Genomic DNA, 21,163 nt, shown 5'->3' on the forward strand with positions numbered 1-21,163 from the left:
AATATATGTGCATAGAAACAGAGTAGAAAGATGGCTACCAGAGGCTGGAGGGAGTGGGAGGGATGGAGAAAGGAGAGACGTTGATCAAAGGGTACAACATTTCAGTTGAACTGGAAGAATAAATTTTAGTGACCTACTGTACTGCATGGTGACCGACCACAGTTAATAATTATGTATTGTATATTTCAAAATTGGTACACAAATAGATTTTTAACAACCTCACCACAAAAAGAAGATAAGTTGGTGAGGTGATGGATATGTTAATTAGATTGAACCATTCTACAATGTATACATAGATTAAAGCATCACATTGTACCAGACATACACAATTATTTGTCACCTAAAAATAAATAAAAAGGGCTATCTTGTCCATGTCTATATTCCAATGTCTATATTCCAGTGCCTGAAATAGTTCCTACCACATGAAATCTGTTCAAACATTGCCGCAATATTTGTTGATAAATGCAATATGCTTTATAGCAGGGAACATTTTTCCCTGAAAGTAAATTATTACAAAATGTTAACAGGAAACTTTTTGAAGATATAGTCCAGGTCAGACACTGCACTAAGTGCTTTTCAGAAATTATTTTATGTATCTTCCCACCATCTCACTGAAGCAAGTATTAATCATTTTATAGATGAAGATACAGCAATTTAGAAAGGACAAAGAAGAGTAGATCTTTACTGCAGATAGGGTCCTAAGATAGAAAATTGAAAATGGAAAAGTCAAACAAACGAAGACAGGGGACAATGGAGGAGAGGAGATATTGCCACAGTGCTAAAAAAAAAAAAAATTACACCCTGGTTTCATCCCACTTTTTGACTTATGTATTCCAGCATTTTCACATGTTCTTTGAGTTTTCTCTTTTCATTCTCAAATGAAATAAAAAACAACCAGTCTTAAGTACTCAATATCAAGGATTTTCTATTTGCAGGATACTTCATGATCTTGATCTCAGTTGTACCACATTCAAAATATATGCTTATCACTAACAATTTTTAATTATTATAAAACAAAAGCACACCAAATACATGCGTATGTACATTTATATTTATACAGTATTCCCCCCCCAAAAAAAAAACAGGATATAAAAAGCACAACACTGTTGAAGCTTAGCTGTTGAGCAGCAAAGCCACCAAGTAATAACTCAAGCTGTTCCTCTGCTAAAGAAAGAAAGGCTAGATTCAGCATACAAAATACGGTTTAAGAATGTCAATGTCGAAAATGTGGCTTGTGTGAAATAGAACTTAAAATGAGTTCCCTGGGTCACCAATGTTAAGGGTAATCTCCATATTGCTAAATCCAATTAACATTTTCAATCTCCATCTTACTTGATCATTCAGTAGCACCTGACATTGTTTTCTACTCATCCTGTTAAGTAGCTCTTTCATTAGTTTCTGTGACATGAACCATCCTAGTTTTCTTCTAATACATCTGGCTATTTCTTCTCCATTTCCTTCTCCAGCTCAGGCTTCTCTACAGTCTTAAATCCAGTAGTTCTTTAAGACCAGTCCTTAAAATCTTCTCCTTGCTAGACTCTCTTTTCTTGGGCTTCCTCACCCAAACCCATGGTTCCAATCACCATACATATGACAACACTCAAATTTAACTCTTGTGCCCAAATCTCTCCCCTGAGCTCCAAACAACTGACTTGTAAAAATCTGTCTTTATCTGAAGGATCACAAAGTTAACATCTTACCTATTAGATTTCAGCTTCTTATACCAAGATCTGTGGTGCATTAAGCTGTATAGCCCCACATTGCTTATCTCTTACATAGTTTTAAGGTGATTTAAAGGAAAGAAAAAGGATAAAGTTCAAAGCCTAGGACTCTAAGATATGGTAATCAAACTTTATAGGAATTGTTACAGTGTTGCACACTTTAATCATGTAAGTTTAAATTTTCATAATTACTTGAACATTTTGGCCTCCCTCTCTGTCATTTCAGGTGTTCCAGTTAAAAACAATGAGATTCATTATAGGAACTTTTGTTTTGTCAAAGAAAGCTTTATACAGAAGCTTATAATATAAAACATGTCAAAACACAGTGGACCTAAAGCAAGGACGAGGGAACAAGAATGGGCTTTATCTCAATCTCCCTACTTACTACTGCTTGACAATATATGCAATCCTTCTGAGTAAGAAAAGAAGAGCTTCAAAAGTGTAGGCTAAAGTTGTCTTGTTATATTTCAGAATTTTTTCTTATGATATTCAGCATTTTGTAAGCCTTTTTAACTAAGCAGTATTTTTAGTTTTAGTTTTTCTATAGAACCAAATTAAGGCTCTCATCTCTTTAAATAAAATTTGGAATGCATTTTCCTAAATATGTTAAACTAGTAAGAATACAAGTTTCATGGTAGCAGAATTTATTTTTCCCATGTTCTAATAAAAAATTCCATGCAGATCCAGAAAAAAAAAATTTAAATAGGGTAACAACATTGTAAACTAAAGTTAAAACTGTAACCCAATTTCCAGAGGAATGTCCACTGACTTCACAACCCAAGAACAAAACTGGAGACACAGCCTCTTAAAATACATGTGTCCTGCCCTTTGAATCAGAATAGTAAGCACAAACATAAGGAAGGCGAAGGAAGAGTTATATTGTTTCACCCTATCTGTCCCTAGCTCCAGGAAAGGAATACAGAAATGCCCTTAAACACAGGCAGCCAAATGCCTCCCTAAGGAAAATGATCTTTGGAGAAAGTAAAACCCACCTACTGTACTTGGCATTTCGTTTTCCAGATATATATTTTTTAAATGGAGTCCATATAGCAAAAGGCACAAAACAAAATTTTTTTTAATACTTTAAGTTCTGGGATACATGTGCAGAATGCGCAGGTTACATAGGCATACACGTGCCATAGTGGTTTCCTGCACCCACCAACCTGTCATCTATATTAGGTATTTCTCATAATGCTCTCCCTCCTCTAGCCCCCCAACCCAATAGGCCCTGGTGTGTGATGTTTCCCTCCCTGTGTCCACGTGTTCTCATTGTTCAACTCCCACTTATGAGTGAGAACATGCAGTGTTTGGTTTTCTGTTCCTGTGTTAGTTTGCTGAGGATGATGGTTTTCAGCTTCATCCATGCCCCCTGCAAAGGACATAAACTCATTCTTTCTTATGGCTGCAGAGTATTCCGTGTTGTATATGTGCCACATTTTCTTCATCCAGTCTATGATTGATGGGCATTTTTGGTGGTTCCAAGTCTTTGCTATTGTAAACAGTGCTGCAGTAAACATACATGTGCATGTGTCCTTATAGTATAATGATTTATAATCCTTTAGGTATATACCCAATAATGAGATTGCTGGGTCAAATGGTATTTCTGGTTCTAGATCCCAGAGGAATCATCACACTGTGTTCCACAACAGCTAAACTAATTTACACGCCCACCAACAGTATAAAAGCATTCCTGTTTCTCCACAGCCTCTCCAACATCTATTGTTTCCTGACTTTTTAATTATCGCCATTCTAACTGGCATGAGATGGTATCTCGTTGTGGTTTTGATTTGCATTTCTCTAATGACCAGTGATGATGAGCTTTTCATATGTTTGTTGGCTACATAAATTTATTCTTTTGAGAAGTGTCTGTTCATATCCTTCACCCACTTTTTGATGGGTTTTTTTTTTCTTGTAAATTTGTTTAAGTTCTTTGTAGATTCTGGATATTAGCCCTTTGTCAGATGGATAGATTGCAAAATTTTTCTCCCATTCTGTAGGTTGCCTGTTCACTCTGATGATAGTTTCTTTTGCTGTGCAGAAACTCTTTAGTTTTATTACATCCCATTTATCAGTTTTGGCTGTTGTTGACATTGCTTTTGGTGTTTTAGTCATAAAGTCTTTGCCCTTGCCTATGTCCTGACAGAGCCAAATCATAAGTGAACTCCCACTCACAATTGCTACAAAGAGAATAAAATATCTAGGAATACAACTTACAAGGGATGTGAAGGACCTCTTCAAGGAGAACTACAAACCACTGCTAAAAGAAATAAGAGAGGACATAAACAAACAGAAAAACATTCCATGCTCACAGATAGGAAGAATCAATACCACGAAAATGGCCACACTACTCAAAGTAATTTATAGATTCAATGCTATCTCCATCAAGCTACCATTGACTTTCTTCACAGAATTAGAAAAAACTACTTTAAATTTTATATGGAACCAAAAGAGCTCGTATAGCCAAGACAACCCTAAGCAAAAAGAACAAAGTTGGAGCCATCATGCTAACTGACTTCAAACTATACTTCAAGGCTACAGTAACCAAAACAGCATGGTACTGGTACTGAAACAGATATATAGACCAATGAAACAGAACGGAGGCCTCAGAAATAACGCCACACATCTACAACCATCTGATCTTTGACAAACCTGACAAAAACAAGCAATGGAGAAAGGATTTCCTATTTAATAAATGGTGTTGGGAAAACTGGCTAGCCATATGCAGGAAACTGAAACTGGACCCCTTCCTTACACCTTATACAAAAATTAACTCAAGATGGATTAAGGACTTGAATGTGAGATCTAAAACCATAAAAACCCTAGAAGAAAACCTAGGCAACAAACATTTTAAAAAAAAAAACAGAAAACACTGAACAAAACAGAAAATAAGATTAAACATATCAGTGGTAACTAATAAAATGTTTAAACCCTCTTATTAAAGCACGGACTAGGCATAAATTGTTGCATAATTTTCCTCAATACAAAGCAATCCAGAAATGCAAGTGTGTATACATTTGCAGATGTATGTGTACACATGTGTTTACATTAGATGCATAACTAGGTGAATATAAGAGTGTAGGTGTATACGTATTATGGATACTTTTCAATATCTCTGACAAACTCCACCAAAAGAAAGTAAAATCAGTGTTAAATCTGAACAAAGTAGAATCCTTGTCCCATATACACAGTAAGTGGATCAAAAGAAGTTAATTTTCAGTGATTGTAAGCATATACTCATGAATCTTTACACAACTAAGAGACTGGAATCAAAACATATGAATTAAATATGGCTGGAAATGCAAAATAAATTAATACAATTAATAAGATAATTTAGTCAAAGATGACAAAAATAAGATAGGAATGATTACTATAATAATGCTAATTATTAGATATATAGCAAACTTTTAATCTTAAAATCAGTATACTAATTTGTGATGAAAAACTTAAATTACATACAACAATGCTAAGTACCATAAGCAACATTCTCTGTCAACCTAAAATTGGAAATCTATTACTAAAGAGAAAACAAATTTTTCAACTGCAATTTCTAAATTACTCTTCTGATTAAATATGTAAATGCTGGTTCAAGGAAAAAAGTAAAATCTGAAATGAGAATAGTTAAATAAAAATGTTTTATAACATAAGGACTGAGGCCAAACTGCACTTAGAGATAAATTCATAGCTTTCACATATTCTCATTATCTTATTACAAAACCAAAAATAAAGTAATCCTAAAAGAGACGCTAGATGAAAGAACCACTCTCTCACATCTCTCTGCCATTCCCTTGGTCCTCTTTAAAAGCAACAACAAAAGACAACCCGAAGGGAAACACAAAGAAAGGATACAAACAATTGATTTCTAAAATACCAGAACTTATACTGGCCAGGTGCAGTGGCTCATGCCTGTAATCCCAGCACTTTGGGAGGCTGAGGTGGGTGGATCACTTGAGGTCAGGAGCTCGAGACCAGCCTGGCCAACATGGCAAAACACCATCTCCACTAAAACACAAAAATTAGCCAGGCGTGGTGGTGCACGCCTGTAATCCCAGCTACTTGGGAGGCTGAGGCAGGAGAATCACTTGAACCTGGGAAGCAGAGGTTGCAGTGGGTCAGGATGGTGTCACTGCACTGCAGCCTGGGTGACAGAGCAAGACTCTGTGTCAAAAAATAAAATAAAATAAGGGAATCCAGCAAATCTAATTTTATATTTATTTTTTCTCTTGAGACAGGGTCTCACTTTGTCACCCAGGCTGGAGTGCAGTGGTGCAATCACAGATCATTGTAGCCTTGACCTCTTGGGCTCATGTGATCCTCCTACCACAACCTCCTGAGTAGCTGGGAACACAGGCATGAGTCGCCATGCTTGACTAATTTTTTCTATTTTTTGTGCAGACTGAGTCTCACTGTGTAGCCTAGGCTGGTCTCCAACTCCTGGGCTTAAGTGATCCTTCTACCCCAGCCTCCCAAAATGCTGGGATTACATGTATTAGCCACTGCACTCCACCATTTTATATATATACATGTATATTTTTAGGAAGAATATAATCTAAAATAAGACTTATAGCTAACATAAAGGATATTGGAAAAATAAGCGAAAAATATGTTAATACATCTGAAAATAGCCAATTTTCTGAAATCGTGCAATTATCATATTCTAATTTTGAATAAGAAGAAAAAGCAATAGGCTAAAAAAAACAGGGTCTGGATGAAGGTAATTTCATGAGTGAATTCTTTCAAAACTTCATGTATCATATGATTTACGTACCAAAAACAAAATAAAAAAACTATTCTAGAGCACATATAAAGGTAAAATATTTCTCAGTTAACACTATTATTGATAGACCTTTCTCTTATGAACAAACATGTAAAAATTAAAAGTACAGGAAACTCAGACTCAAAGTTGTATTTAAAAAAAAAGTCATAATCAGGTAGAAATTACCCGAGAAATGCAAATATGCTTTAATAATAGGAAACCTAGTAATCTGATCTGTTACATCAGTAAAACAAAACTAGGCATTCACCTCTATTAATACAAAAAAGGAATTTGATAACATTCAGTATCAATTCTTGATGTATTTTATTTTCTTAATATAATTTTTGAAAAAGGATAAATAAAGAATACCAAGAATTCTATCCCAGAATCCTAACCAACAGTATATTCACTGGTAAAGCACCAAAAGCATTGCCCAGTGAATAATGGATCAAAACAAGGGTTTTGGCAACAAGTACAAATACTGTTCTGTTCTAAAGAGTATGGTGACATATGAAACAAAAGAGGTATAGCTATCAGACTGGACCAGACAAAAGCCATCACTATCAACAGATGCTTCAACTGCCTACCTAGAAAATCTAAAAGGATCAACACTGAAGACAACAATTAAGTAACATCAATGACTAGTTAATAACAAAAAAAAGTTTCCCATTTATCCATAATGAGATTTAAAAAGATGTCACAATAAGAAAAAATATAAAATATAAAAATTAACTTGATTATAAATGCAAGAGATCTATATGATGAAACCTTCAAAAAGTTACAGAGTCTTGACTAATTGAAGATATCGTATGCTCCTAGAAGGCTGAATATAGTAAAAATATCATTGTTTCCCAAACAGGTTTAATTAACAACTAGAAATGATAGCATCTAATCAGGAGCATGTACTTTACAGGCATCTCATTTCATCACAACAGAAATCCTATGAAGTCATTATCAACATTTTACTAAAGGAGTAGTCAGGTCCCAGAAAGATGAAGTGCCTTGTTCACATGGTGAATGAGTGAGAAGATGAAGTCCAGGCCCTCTGAAGACAGTGCTTTCCTAACAAAGATGCTATACTACTGCACTATTTTTAAAAAGTGGCACTTTGGGAGGCCAAGGCGGGTGGATCATGAGGTCAAGAGATCAAGACCATCCTGGCCAACATGGTGAAACCCCGTCTTTACTAAAAATACAAAAATTAGCTGGGCGTGGTGGTACGTGCCTGTAATCCCAGCTAGCTACTCGGGGGGCTGAGACAGGAGAATCACTTGAACCTGGGAGGCAGAGGTTGCAGTGAGCCGAGATCGCGCCACTGCACTCCAGCCTGGCGACAGAACGAAATTCCGTCTCAAAAAAAAAAAAAAAAAGTGGGAATGGAAGGACGAATGACACAAGTAAAAAATTTCTAACACAGAAGAGGGGGAAATAACCACACCAGAAATTAAAATACAATGTTGTCGGCCGGGCGCGGTGGCTCACGCCTGTAATCTCAGCACTTTGGGAGGCCTAGGCGGGCGGATCACGACATCAGGAGATCGAGACCACGGTGAAACCCCGTCTCTACTAAAAATACAAAAAATTAGCCGGGTGCGGTGGCGGGCGCCTGTAGTCCCAGCTACTCAGGAGGCTGAGGTAGGAGAATGGCGTGAACCCAGGAGGCGGAGCTTGCAGTGAGCCAAGAACCCAGAAGGCGGAGCTTGCAGTGGACCACTGCACTCCAGCCTGGTCGACAGAGAGAGACTCTGTTTCAAAAATAAAAAAAATAAAAATAAATAAATAAATAAATAAATAAATACAAAGTTGTCATAAGTTAAAATTACATGATAATTTGAAAAAAGAATTAAATTAATAAACTTACAGACATACAACCTGTAATTATTGAACATTAGCCCACAAGGGGATTTCTGCTTGTTTTATTTTCTTACTATATCCTCGGAACATATTGGATAGTGTTAAATTCACATAATAGGGACTCAATAAATAGTTTACCAAGGAAATAATTAAACTGGGCCATAACACTTAGTAATGAAAGTAGAGATTCATCAAAAGTCGGGCTGCAGGCCGGGCATCTTGACTCACACTTGCAATCCCAGCTTTTTGGGAGGCCGAGGCAGGCAGATCACTTGAGTCCAGGAGTTTGAGACCAGCCAGGCCAACATGGAAAAACCCCATCTCTACTAAAAATACAAAAAATTAGCTGGGCATGGTGGTGCACACCTGTAATCCCAGCTACTCGAGAGGCCGAGGCACAAGAATCACATGAACATGGGAGGCAGAGGTTGCAGTGAGCCAACATGGCACCACTGCACTCTGGCCTGGGCAACAGAGTGAGACTCTGTCTCAAAAAAAAAAAAAAAAAAAAAGGACCAGGTGCAGTGGCTCATACAGGTAATCCTAGCACTTTGGGAGGCCAAGGTGGGCAGATCAAAAGGTCAGGAGCTCGAGACCAGCCTGGCCAATATGGTGAAACCCCGTCTCTACCAAAAATACAAAAATTAGTCAGACATGGTGGCACGTGCCTGTAGTCCCAGCTACTAAGGAGGCTGAGGCAGGAGAATCACTTGAACCAGGAGGCAGAGGTTGCAGTGAGCCAAGATCACGCCACTGCACTCTAGCCTGGGCAACAGAGCAAGACTCCATCTCAAAAATAAAAAATAAAAATAAAAAAAGAAAAGAAATGGGGAAAAGGATACTAGCTTACAAATACTCATCCTCACAAGCAATCAGAAAGGAGTAAATTAAATATCTCAGCTATTAGATTGACAAAGACAGGCTTTAAATTTTCAGGCCCTTTGCCCCAGTAATATTTTCATTATAAAAATCCATCACTAACTTGAAGGTATAAAAGAAACTACTGAAACCACAACATCTACAAAGTGATATAAAAGTTTCAAGAAGCAAGCAGAGCATTCATGATGCTGTACAAAGTAAAAGGCTCCCAAATGCAAACCAACAACGTACCTTTTCAATAAGATTTGAGGAAAATAGAAGCTTTTCCTTACTGTCCACCTAATGTTATAATTTTGGACATAGCAGAACTTAAATTAAACAAGTCATTTAAATTACTTTAATGAGACAATTATATTAGAATGACTACTAAAGTTTACTTTTTGGAAAATCTGTACGCATTACTACTACATACACTGAGGAAACAGTTTGCCCACTAATGGTCTTGTAGGACCTTTGTGAACTGTACTGTTCAGTTAGGAATTACTGAGTGTCAGCTTCAACTTGGAGATTTCACTGTATTCTTCTTCCCAGTTCATTCTGGAATGGAAAGCAACACTCACGCTTACTGTAAGCATTCAATATATACTTTCTGTTGCTAATGTGGTGATTTATCTACAGTTGTACAATGAATAAAAGACAGTACTGTGAATATAATTTAAAAGCCTCCAGCATATCACCTAGACACCTTTTATAAGTCTAAATAAATATGCACTAGCCTCTCCACTGTATCGACTGCACAAACTCTAGAATATTATTTGTGTGTTTTTTGTTCCTTGCTTCGAGTATCCCCATTACCTTTTTCTGCACATGGAATACCAGCTTAATTAGTAATTTCACTTGTTACTGCCAATACTTTCATTTTGCCTAGGTGAAAATAAGCCATTTTTCTGTACCTTCTCTTTAGAACAGTGGTTCTCAACCTTGGCTGTACACTGAAATCACCTGGGAAGTTTTCACACTATACCCCCTGAGACTGATTTAATTACCTTGGGGTACAACCTGGATAATGAGATTGTTTTTAAAGCTCTCCAGGTGATTCTAATATGCAATTAAGACTCACACATCTTTTTCCTTAAGGAAATCATATCAAAATTTTTAGGTAACTGAAACACAGTGAACATAAAATGATATATTACAGATTTTGGACAACAATTCCATAATTTGATGTTTAAATGCTCTTCAAACCCTAGAAAATACGCCATTTGTCCCACTGATATGTCCACTATGTAATTAGGTCTTTCCTAGGCTAAAAACTGAAATAGCAATGTCACATGACTATGCAATCCACCTCTTCCTTCCCAAAGGTCTCAATTAATTTGAAATAAATATAAAGTAGCAAAATCAGTCAAAAGTGGTCAACCTCACTAGCAAATGATAAAGAATTTTCCATTCAGAATTCCCAGACTTTATAATCTGGCAGTCAGCTTTCTTATTTTGTTTGGAAAGTCTCTAATGACCTTACAAACTGTGTTTATCTTGTAAGAGTATGAATGAAGAGAGCTGTTTCCATTAAAGGCAAAACAAAACTGAAAAGGGAAAACGCACCATTAAAATATTTTATTTCACTTTATAAGCAGTCATTATATACCAAAATTGCAGCTGATTTCATTTTTGAAGGAAAGAAGCAAATGACAACGTCACTTAATCCGTCTGAGTTCTCATTAGCACAACTCATTCCACCAAATTAAGTGCTGTGGTCTCAGGATACCCTGTGGAAGGTTAAAAGAATCAGCTGAAGCAACAAGCAATTTTCCCTGAGATACTGTTTTAAGTCCAGTGTGAGGTTTTACTTTAATACGTGGTTTCCAACTCACTCCCCACAGGGCAAGGTATTCCCTATAATTAAAAGCAGCAAATATCACAACCCATCTCTTCTGTACTTGGACCATAACGCATCAAAGCCAAAGGAGCACAAAAGATGAATCACCCTATCTCCCTAAGAGTATGGCATTTTTGGACTATCATCAGATCTGCTAGAAAACTGCAGGCCAGAAAGAAAGGCATACTATGGGGCTTCAACACTGCTAACTTGTCTCTGGGGCTTGCCAGAAACATCAGGAAAGCGTTACTTTGAATTCACTAGTTTTACACCAACAGGTATTACCATTTTTATGGCTTTCTTTAGGGGAATAAAGTGAGTTTCAGAGGTCTCAAAACATGTTTAGGAACACTAGTTCCCACTTTCCCACAGAAAAGTAAAAGACCCTTTCACATTGCCTTTATATTATCTTTACTCCATCCTATTCCTCACTAATTCTTTGAGGCATGGACTGAATCTGAGACTTACATGTATACAGCAGACACCAAAGTAGTCAGAAGATGAAAACAAAATAAAACCTGGAAAGTACCACTATGTCCAAAGGGAGATAAAAGTGGCCACTTTATAGTAGTTACAACATTCAGATGAGCGAGTTGGAGGTATATTATTTCACCCTATACTATTTCCCCACAATGTTCTTCTCCGGATCAATTTTACCTGTTTACTTCCCCACCATCTGCAATTTCACAGTATTATTTACATACATTTCTCAGACTTAGAATTATCACAGAAAATTATGCAAAGTGGTAGGAGTGATTATACAAAATGGTTTAATAAGGCACAATTTAGTGTGGTTACAGTGGAGACACACACTGAAACATAAAAAAAAGGTATATGAATTATATGGAAGGTTAGTAGGTTCTATTTTAATACCCTCTTATTTCTAGTTAAAAAATACATAAAAACTCAAATAATGAAAAGAGCAGTGACTAGAAACCTATGGATTCTAATCGAAACTACCAGCACTTTAAGTCATATACATCTTAAACACTGTTACGAATTTAGACCTGAAGTCTGTGAACTCACATTTATGAGTAAAGGTACTTAATCTCTTCTTTGTTGGTCATTATGCTTATCAGGATCTCCCTAACTTTCAAACCACCAAGGAACCCTTTTTTTTTTTTTTACTTTTTCCTCTGAGGTCTCAGTGTTTTTCAAAAGTCTAACAAACAAATTGCCTTTATTAATTAGTACCTGATTTGTATTATTGTTTTTCTAGTTTCAACACTGACTCTACCTTTAACTGAAGATCTAGAACCATTCAAAGTTAATCACCATTATTAGCACTGGGGTGGTGCAAAGGTAATCAAGGTAAATCAGCATTAGAGGCTCAAGCACTATCACTACTGACGTCATTTTCAATCACTGTTTATTAGTTTATACTCATATCATGTGTGAACCCCTGGATATGTTCACTTAGGAGGTGTAGCACCTGGAAAGGCACTCTGTCACAGTGTGTAGCCCATATGCACCCCCAGAATTTTCTGTAAAACCATCAGTGGTCAATCAGAGGGCTTGAATGTCATAAACTGACCACTATTATTCCTCAAAATTGAAATAGTCTAGACAAAAGCAAAGAAATTCATGTGTTCATTAACTGTGTTTAATCCTACTAAGCTTTCTCAAATAGCTCATAGACACAACCTCTTACTAACTTTGTGGACCATTTTAGCCAAGTGAAAAAAATAAATAAATAACAGTGCTGCTCAGTTCTGGTTCATAGAAACTCACCAGCTCTAATAGTGAACGGGCTTTGACTGAAGAGAAACCTGACTCCTGGCCTCCTGGGTAAAGATCTTATCTTTGTGATTAATTTTCTTCATAAAATGAGGACGCTTTCAGATCTCAATTTCTGGGTCTCTAAATTCTTGAAGTTGAGAGAAGTGAGTAAGCAGCAATATTCATTTCAATGACAACAATTTAAGTTATTAAATCTTTTTACTGGATGCCTGACTACTAGAAGATACAGAATAAAATATACAATGGATTAGTGATTTTGCAATTACCTTGTTACTTCTTTTAGATAATCTAACTGTATAATGCAAGACTTCAAGTAAGTTTTGGCATTACTTATTAGCTTGTGCATCAAATTCACATAAACATAGTTAAATTCCCATTTCATTTTGCCCTAAGAGGAAACCAGACTGCCAAAAGTTGCTCCAGCTCCCTTTAGTAAGCAGCACATTTTTTTAAAAGGTGGGGGAGGGTTGAGTAAAGTAAATACTTAGGTTATTTGGCATCCATCTTAATAAAAAATAAAAGTAATTCACAAAAGTTAACCTGTGCTCAATGCTCTAAGCATTTAGAATATGGAAATTCCTAAGGATTCTATTTTTTTTTTCATAGAATATATGTTGTATTTTGCTTTTTTTGTAGTTTGAAATTATCTTTGGTAATGCCTGGATAAGGTTATAACAATAGTCTCCCCAGTAGTATTGTGAATGCACCTGCTTGCCACTTCAAATAATTTTGAACAAATATTTAAACAGAAGGAGTCAGAGAAAAATGCACTATTTGAACAGCTAAGGGAGGGTCCACTTCCTTAACAAAATGCAACAAGTATTCACAATATAAATCAACTCACAGTAAATTTGCAAAAGCATCTTCAAGGATAATATTACAAGGAGAAAATAGTCTCTTAATTTTACCTAACATTATTTTTACACTTTAATCATTAAAAATAGGCTTAAATGCAATATGAATGGTAAAACTAGAGACTGGATGATATGAACTCATACCACAACATACACAAAAAATAGTTTCAACAATGACTATTGAAGCTGACAGTCACTTGACTAGAATTAAGAAGAGGCCACGGGTGACTGCCTCAGAACAGACTCAATTGGAGCAACTGATTAGGAAGTATGGAATTCATCCAGGAGTGGAGCAGCAGGCTCATAAAAACACCGCGGGGCATTCAAAACTTACCTGAGTAATATTGGCTTTAATTGTGCGCATTTGTTTGGGATTGGGAAATGCTATTATGACCTATTTCTCTTCTCCAACATGAGGAGTCTCCCTAGGATCTCAAGATCTCTTCCATCTGTAACATTCTGTGACTCAATACCTAGGGTTAGGTTACCTGAAGGATCTGTTATTAATCTCCAGCTGTAAGGAAATATTCCATAAGGATTCCCAGAGAATAAATGATTTCAAAATAGTTGCTCAGTTTGTGTGTGTTTTAAAAAGTTGGGTAAGACCACTTAAAATTTTCTTCTAAGAGGACAGATCTTAAGCATACAATAGTGTTAACTATAGGTGTGTACTTATCCTCATGATACTTATACACCTATGAAACCACCAATAGTTAGGGTTGAGTGGTATGCACAGCTTTTTACATGTCAATTACACCTCAAAAGATAAAGGTTATCTAAATGGGGGTAGGAGAGTGTAGGGAGACTGAATTTACTCTGAACTACAGTTATAGTTGAAGTCAACTCAAAACCTCTCCAAATTTCTAAAAATGCCTCCCACACTGAAATTAATATTTCAGAAAACTAATAAATGTCTGTGCATCTAGGTATGCCTTGAGCAGACTACAATCTCTCCGGATCTCTAGTTCTTGTCACAAACTGAGGGAACTGTTACCGATTCCTACAGAACCTTCCAGGTTCAGCATTCTATTAAAAAGATTTCCTAGAGTTTCTACTGTAAACACTTAACCACTTAGGACAATTTGAGTCATTACTCGTGTCTGGTACAGAACATCAGGCCCCTGGGATCTTGTTTTGAAACTCAAGTTGGCCAGCCTTTCACCTGAAACAAACTTCTTACCTTTTGGGGGAGAAAAAGCATTTTGCTCCCCAAAAAAGCATTTGGAAAGCATTTGTTATGAAGTGGTCATGCACCAATCCTTTATCTTTCATCAGTAATAGTGTATTTCATTAATTAGGCCTGCCCAGACCAGAAATTACTTACCCACAAACACTTTACAAAGCTGCATGCCTTCTCGGTGTTTGGATTTGATGTCCTGGTTGTATGACAATATAGGAAACGTATGAATTTAACTTTTTTATTCACTGAGGAAAATTTCTACCCCTCTTAAGTGAAGATTTCACTCTAGCTAAGAGAAGCATTCGGGCTCCACCTGTTTCGCCTAGCTACAACACTCATTCAGACCCTCGGCAAACCCAGCTCTAGCAATATCACGCCAGGCTAGCTGGACAGGAATGCACCAGTGCTGTTGGAAATTAAAGTTGATGGGAGTTGCATTCTAATCCGGCCAGAGCTGCGCCTGCCGGGTGCAAACGCGGCGCGGCCGGCGGTGTTGGTCTCTGTCTCACGGATGGTGAGCTGACAGCTCCTGCCAGCCCAGGCGGGGAGGAGGAGAAGAGGTGTCCGCTGCAGCCGCATACCCGGCGGGTGAAAGCACCGTCTTGTCCCCAAAGATTCCTCTGCCCTCAAAGACTAACAAAAATACAGTGTCCTGCGTTTCGCAGAAGGACGGGAGGCGTCCCAGAGCTCTCCCGGGAGAAAACCCCAGGGAGAAGTGGTGGTAGGAGGCGCCCGGTCCCGCAACTCACCTTCTGCTGCCTCCGGGCCATGTCGGTGGGCTGCTTGGCGTTGAAGGGGTACGCGATGCACCTCACGACGAAGACGTAGAGCTGCAGGCGGATCCTCCGCTCCTGCTCATCGTCCAGCTGCCGCTCGGGCTCGTCTCGCCCCTCGCTGAGCACAGAGGGGCTCGGGCTCACGGATCTGGCCGCGCCGCCGCCGCCCGCGCGCCCTGGCGCGTCCCGCCGCCCTTCCCGAGTCGGGGCCGGCGGAGCTCGCTGCGAGCCGCCGGCTGCCACCAGCACATCGCGGCTCTCCTCTTCCAGCCCCTCGTCCGACTCCTCTTCGCTGGAAGACGGGTCCAGCATGGTGCTCGGGGATCCCCGCCGCTCGGCCCGCGGTCCCCAAGCGCCTCACCCCCGGCGGCTGCGCCCGCGGGTCTGAGGGAGCCGCGGGTCTGAGGGAGCCGCGGGGCTGGCTGCAGCGGCCGCAGAACGAAAGGAAAACTGGCCAGGGCTTTCCGGACACGTCGAGTTAGATTCAGGAGTGTTTCCTACCACCAGGGCGAAAGGGGCGGGCAGGAGCCGGGAGGAGGATTGGGAGGGGGGAGAGGGGGAGCCGCCGGGATTGAATAGGCGGAGTTAGCGTTGGGGGTGAGCTTGAGCGCCTCAGGAATTGCTCCGCCAGCCCCGGGCGCGCCGACCCAGCGGTTCCCCAGAGCCCGCCGGCAGAGGCAGAGCGGCCCGAGCGCCCGGACGCAGGTGGGGAACCTGTGGCGCCTACAACAAGCAACACGTGGAATTGAATGTTGAGGAGCCGCGCGGGGCCCCGGAGTGCGCCTGCGCGCGCCGCGGCTGCTGCCCGGGCCCGAGTGCCCCGGCGCCTGGCGCCCTAGCACACAGTTAGCAAAGGCGGGGAGCGGCCAAGCGCAGTGGCTCGTGTAAGCGCCTACCGGGGCTGCTCGGACTACCCTCACCCTACCACCTGTGATCTTTTCTGCAGCAGGTGGAGGTGGAGTGGGGAGCGGGGAGGGACTGTCCCCTAGCAAGAGGTTAGGGGGAGCGGCCGAGAAATCTCCCCAACCCGAATCGGCTGCCCAGGATTGAACCCCAGCGCGGAAAAGCGGGACTGGAGCCCTTCACCACAAAGTATCTTTGCGACAAGACTTTGAAAAGTCTCGCTCTGCCCTGCTGCCGTTTTGAAGCTCATGCCGAAGCCCAAATTATAAAAGTCGGAGTAATGAAAAAAAAAAAACCAACGAGGCTTACTTTTTAAACTGTTCTAGTCCTGCAGACTCAGGGCAAGAGAGATTTTATATGTGCAAAATGACACTGATTCAGCTCAAACATATCTCGATTATTTTCTGGGTTGGGATGCAGTTGACTCAAAACAGGTTGTGTAGTGTAGACATTTATTCAACAAAGATTTGAGCGCCCTCCCGGTGTCCAGCACTGTTAGCCTTTTGCGGAGCCCGCGGTGGAATAAGGCACATGACACTCAGTCGCTGATGGTTCTGGCCTCAAGTGGGCGTCTTGTAGCTGCACTGAAGCCTGCCTTATCTGCGCAGATTTCTCAGTCCTAGTGCTGGAACCACCTAGGAGTTTCTTGTAGTAATTCTGTATCTTGTGTCCTAAGTCCTTACAGAGGGGGAAAAAGGCAAAACAATGCATTCAACACCAGGTGGAGTGTGCAGCGACCAGGTGGGCGGGGAGGTGATGAAGTTCAGTGGAAATAACACAGGGCAAATTAACTACCAGCTCTGAGCTCCTCTACCACCATGATCAAACAGCAGTTTTAGCTTTTTCAGGCCACTTTCATATAGTTAGGTACACAAGAGAGACTTCTGCATTTACTGACATTCTCTCTAGATGGGTAAAAGACAAGGAGGCATTTACTCCTGAGGAGTCTTACCTATTTTTCTGCCTAATCCATAACAGGCCCCCTAGTAATAAAAGGTCTTCAGTAAGAGCATGGCTGTGGGATGATCACAAACTGCCAAGAAATAGAAAATCTCAAACACCTATATATTTAAAGGCAATGTTTTGTTTTTGGCAAGGCAAACAAATAGCAATCTTGTCATAATATCTGATGCTTATCTAGCACTTTGCAAAGATCTGTGAAATTGTTTAACACCCTCATCAAAGTAATAGCTTTCTGAGGCAGGTAATATTATTATTGATTGCCCTTTGAACCAGATACTGCACTAAGCTCTTTACATACATTATCTCACTTATTTATTTTAGGTTCCATTGTTCAAATAAGGAACCTGAGAGTTGAAGAATCCTTTCCTTAGGGTACAGAATTAGCACCTAATGGAATAAGGAGTCAAAACAGTTTTCTAGTTCCAAATAGTGTCATTTTCTACTGCAATTTGCCTTGATAATAAGACAGTATATTGAATGTATGAGGTTTACTAAACTAATAAAAATTTCTAGGGACATAAATGTATGATTTAAATATAGCAACTTTACTGCTCTTTTCTTGCCAACCATAGGTATATTTTTCAGTTCCTTTTATTAATTAATATTACTTGATGTGACCACTTATTCTTTTCCCATTAAAGGTGGTTATTAAATCAAAGATCTCCAAGCCTTGAGGATCCCACAGGAAAACATCTAATAATTTTTAGAACAGGATATACAGTGTTTTCTCCATGAAGATGAAAATGGCTTAAGAGGCATAAATTAAAGAAATATCTAAAAGACAACAAAGAGAATGTTTAAGCATTTCATTAAACATACATTGATTAAGAAACTAACATATGCTAAAGCTATAATGAATATATTTAGAAAAACAAGATATAGGCCGTAAGAAGTTTATCGGTTAAGGAATGACAAATGAAAAAAACATTTATTTAAAATAATCAATATTTGGATTGCAATCTGATGAGTGTTCCAATAACCTGGAAGATAATGGCAATACAGAGAAGAAACACTTCATTCAGAAGATGGTAAGTGATATGGTTTGACTGTATGTCCCCACCCAAATCTCATCTCTAATTGTAATCCCCTCATGTGGAGGGACGGACTTGGTGGGAGGTGCTTAAATCATGGGGGGTGGTTTCCCCCCTGCTGTTCTACGGTAGTGAGGGCATTCTCACGAGATGTTTATGGTTTAAAAGTGGCAGTTTCCCCATCTCTCTCTCTGTCTCCCTTGCTGCCTTGTGAAGAAGGTGGCTGGTTCTCCTTTGCTTTCTGCCATGACTGTAAGTTTCTTGAGGCCTCCCCAGCCATGTGGAACTCTGAGTCAAGTAAACCTCTGTTGTTTATAAATTACCCTTTCTTAGGTATTATCTTTATAGCAGTGTGGAAACAGATTAATACAGAAAGAGAAGGCTTCCAGGATGCTTGACATATATCTTGAAGAATAATTTGGAGCTGTTGAGATGAAGACACTGTACATAGGAAGAGCAGTATTTGCAAAGATGTGAAATTGTTTGCCACTTTGGAGAATTACAAGTAAACTGGCATGCCTGAAGTGAAGAATGTATGTAATATGAAGATGTGGAAAATGAGACTAGAGAATAAGCAGAGGCAAATTCAGGATTGGGCCTGTGTGCTATGCTTTGGAATTTAAACATATCCTGAAGAAAATGGGGAAATACAGAAGGGGTTTTAAGTAAGGTAAGACATACTGTGATCCATAACTCTTAAGAGTCCATCTGGAGCAATATAAGGGCAGTGAAACCAGAGACAAGCTATAAAGAGGAGATTACTAGGGACGTCTGAGAGAGAAACAATGGGGCCTTGAACTTAAGAGAGAGGACAAGAGGAGGAGGAAAGCTGATGAGATGGACAAAGGAATTAATAGAATATGTATGAGGAGCTGACAAAGAGGGTCAAGCATAGAAGATGCTTGTCAGAATAGTGTAACGATTAATAATAGATATAATATGATCTTCTAGAAGACAAGTAGGTTTGGAGAAACATCAGGTCTTTGAGGAGCTTAAAGTACACATATGGATGATAAGGTCTAGAAATTATGTGTTCAGAGTGAGAAGAGGGCCAATGAAACTTCCTTGCCTCTCCTCTAATTAAGGGATGGTTTGAAGAAAAGGAACCTGAAAAGAAGACCTGATCATTAGTTAATTGTCCCCAAATAATTTTAAAGTTTTTAATTTTGTGCTTGTGCTAATGTTTTTGCCAAGTTTCTACCTTACATATTAACTTTTCAAGTAATTATAACGTTGGTTGATGCTCTGGAATCATTGATTAAATGAGGCCCAACATAAGGCTATATTGGGCACACAGCATAAATGCACACAATACACTTAAACTTATTCAATGATTCGTTTTTACTTTTTTTAAGGTGAGCATAAAAACAAATTGAATTTATACTGCTTTTTAATGAAACATCTCTTATGCTAAGGAAAAATGGATGCACAGTAATAAAATGGAATATAAAATGTGGTTTTGGCAATAATATTTAAGGAAACAAGTATGTGACCTGAATATCATAGGTGGGCTGTTTTCTGAATGAGAAATAGTTTGTGCATTTGGCCTCAAAGTAAAATGTTAACTCTTTCAACTCATAGATGAAATCATTTTTTTCATAGAACAGACATTTTTTGGGTCCCCACTTTAGGTTATGCATTATTCTGAATACATAAAAGCTAATAATTTACCCACTGGGAGAATGCATATGAAATAGACGTGAGAACAAATTAAACAATAATGATAATATATGCTCATGTGTTGTTAGAGAAAAATTCTCAAAATATCCCTTAAGTGTCTTGAAAGTGGACAGTCTATTATCTTTTGTAGTATAGTTATAACTAAAATTATTGTACAACAGAAAGAGGAATCTTTTTTAGGACAAATGGAAAAATCAGTTTTGCAACATCTATGGGAAAACTGTCAAGTCACAAAGAAATATGCACTTACAAAAATAAAATAAAAACAATATTTGTTTGAAATTTTATGATGCACATTTATATCTTATGAGGCAATAATCATCTTGGAAATCACATTTAAATCCCTTCTCTCCCTTTACTCTGCTTTTGCCTTTTTTCCTCTCCAGTTAGAATCTGAGTCAGTAATGAAAAACTGTTCTGGGACCACACATTTTACAAGTAATGGGTGAAAATATATGCAGATGATAAGCATAAATTGACAAATAATGAGTAGTTCCCAGTTCTCTCTCTCACACACACACACACGCTACAGTCAAAGGGTTGTTGTGAAGAATAAATAAAATAATGTATACGAAGTACTTAAAATACTTGATAATGCGTACAAAGTACTGATATACAGTAAGTTCTCAGTTCATGCCAAGTATTTTACTATTATACAGTAATCACTTTATTATTAAGCTCACTTTGGGCCATAAAGCTATAGAAACCAAATGTAGATAAAGTTGCAAATTGTTCTATGCATTTATTTATTGGATTTTATATAACTCAGAATCTGTATTGCTATTATCATTAACCTGTAAAGAATCAGACTAACTCCCAGATGTTACAATATCTTGATCTCAGAGATTTCATAATTTTTATAAGAAGACTTGACCCCAAATAAGAAGCTACCATCCTTTGTTCCTATTGAATCTATGGGCATTCATTAGAGACTGATTACAGTTCTATTATTCTTTAATTTTCTATGTTATGAGAAATTTGAAGAAAATGAACAGAAATGAGTTGGCTTG

The 21,163-nt window shown here is 38.5% G+C and overlaps 1 protein-coding gene across 5 annotated transcripts in view; it reads right to left on the reverse strand.

Annotated features, from left to right (window-relative positions):
- Positions 1–16,244, reverse strand: part of CADPS2 (calcium dependent secretion activator 2) — a 567,381-nt gene extending 551,137 nt beyond the window's left edge. For 4 of the 5 annotated variants that reach the window (XM_054495197.2, XM_054495196.2, XM_054495195.2 and 1 more), the window contains exon 1: positions 15,550–16,242. In XM_054495197.2, the coding sequence (XP_054351172.1) occupies positions 15,550–15,888 (339 nt within the window). In that variant the 5' untranslated portion in view covers positions 15,889–16,242. Of the gene's footprint in view, positions 1–15,549 lie in introns of all 5 variants that reach the window. The other variant, XM_054495194.2, reaches the window with a different exon arrangement.
- Between the last annotated feature and the right edge of the window lie 4,919 nt (positions 16,245–21,163).

Source organism: Pongo pygmaeus, chromosome 6 (genome assembly GCF_028885625.2).
Source record: "Pongo pygmaeus isolate AG05252 chromosome 6, NHGRI_mPonPyg2-v2.0_pri, whole genome shotgun sequence".
NCBI classification, from domain to species: Eukaryota; Metazoa; Chordata; class Mammalia; order Primates; family Hominidae; genus Pongo; species Pongo pygmaeus.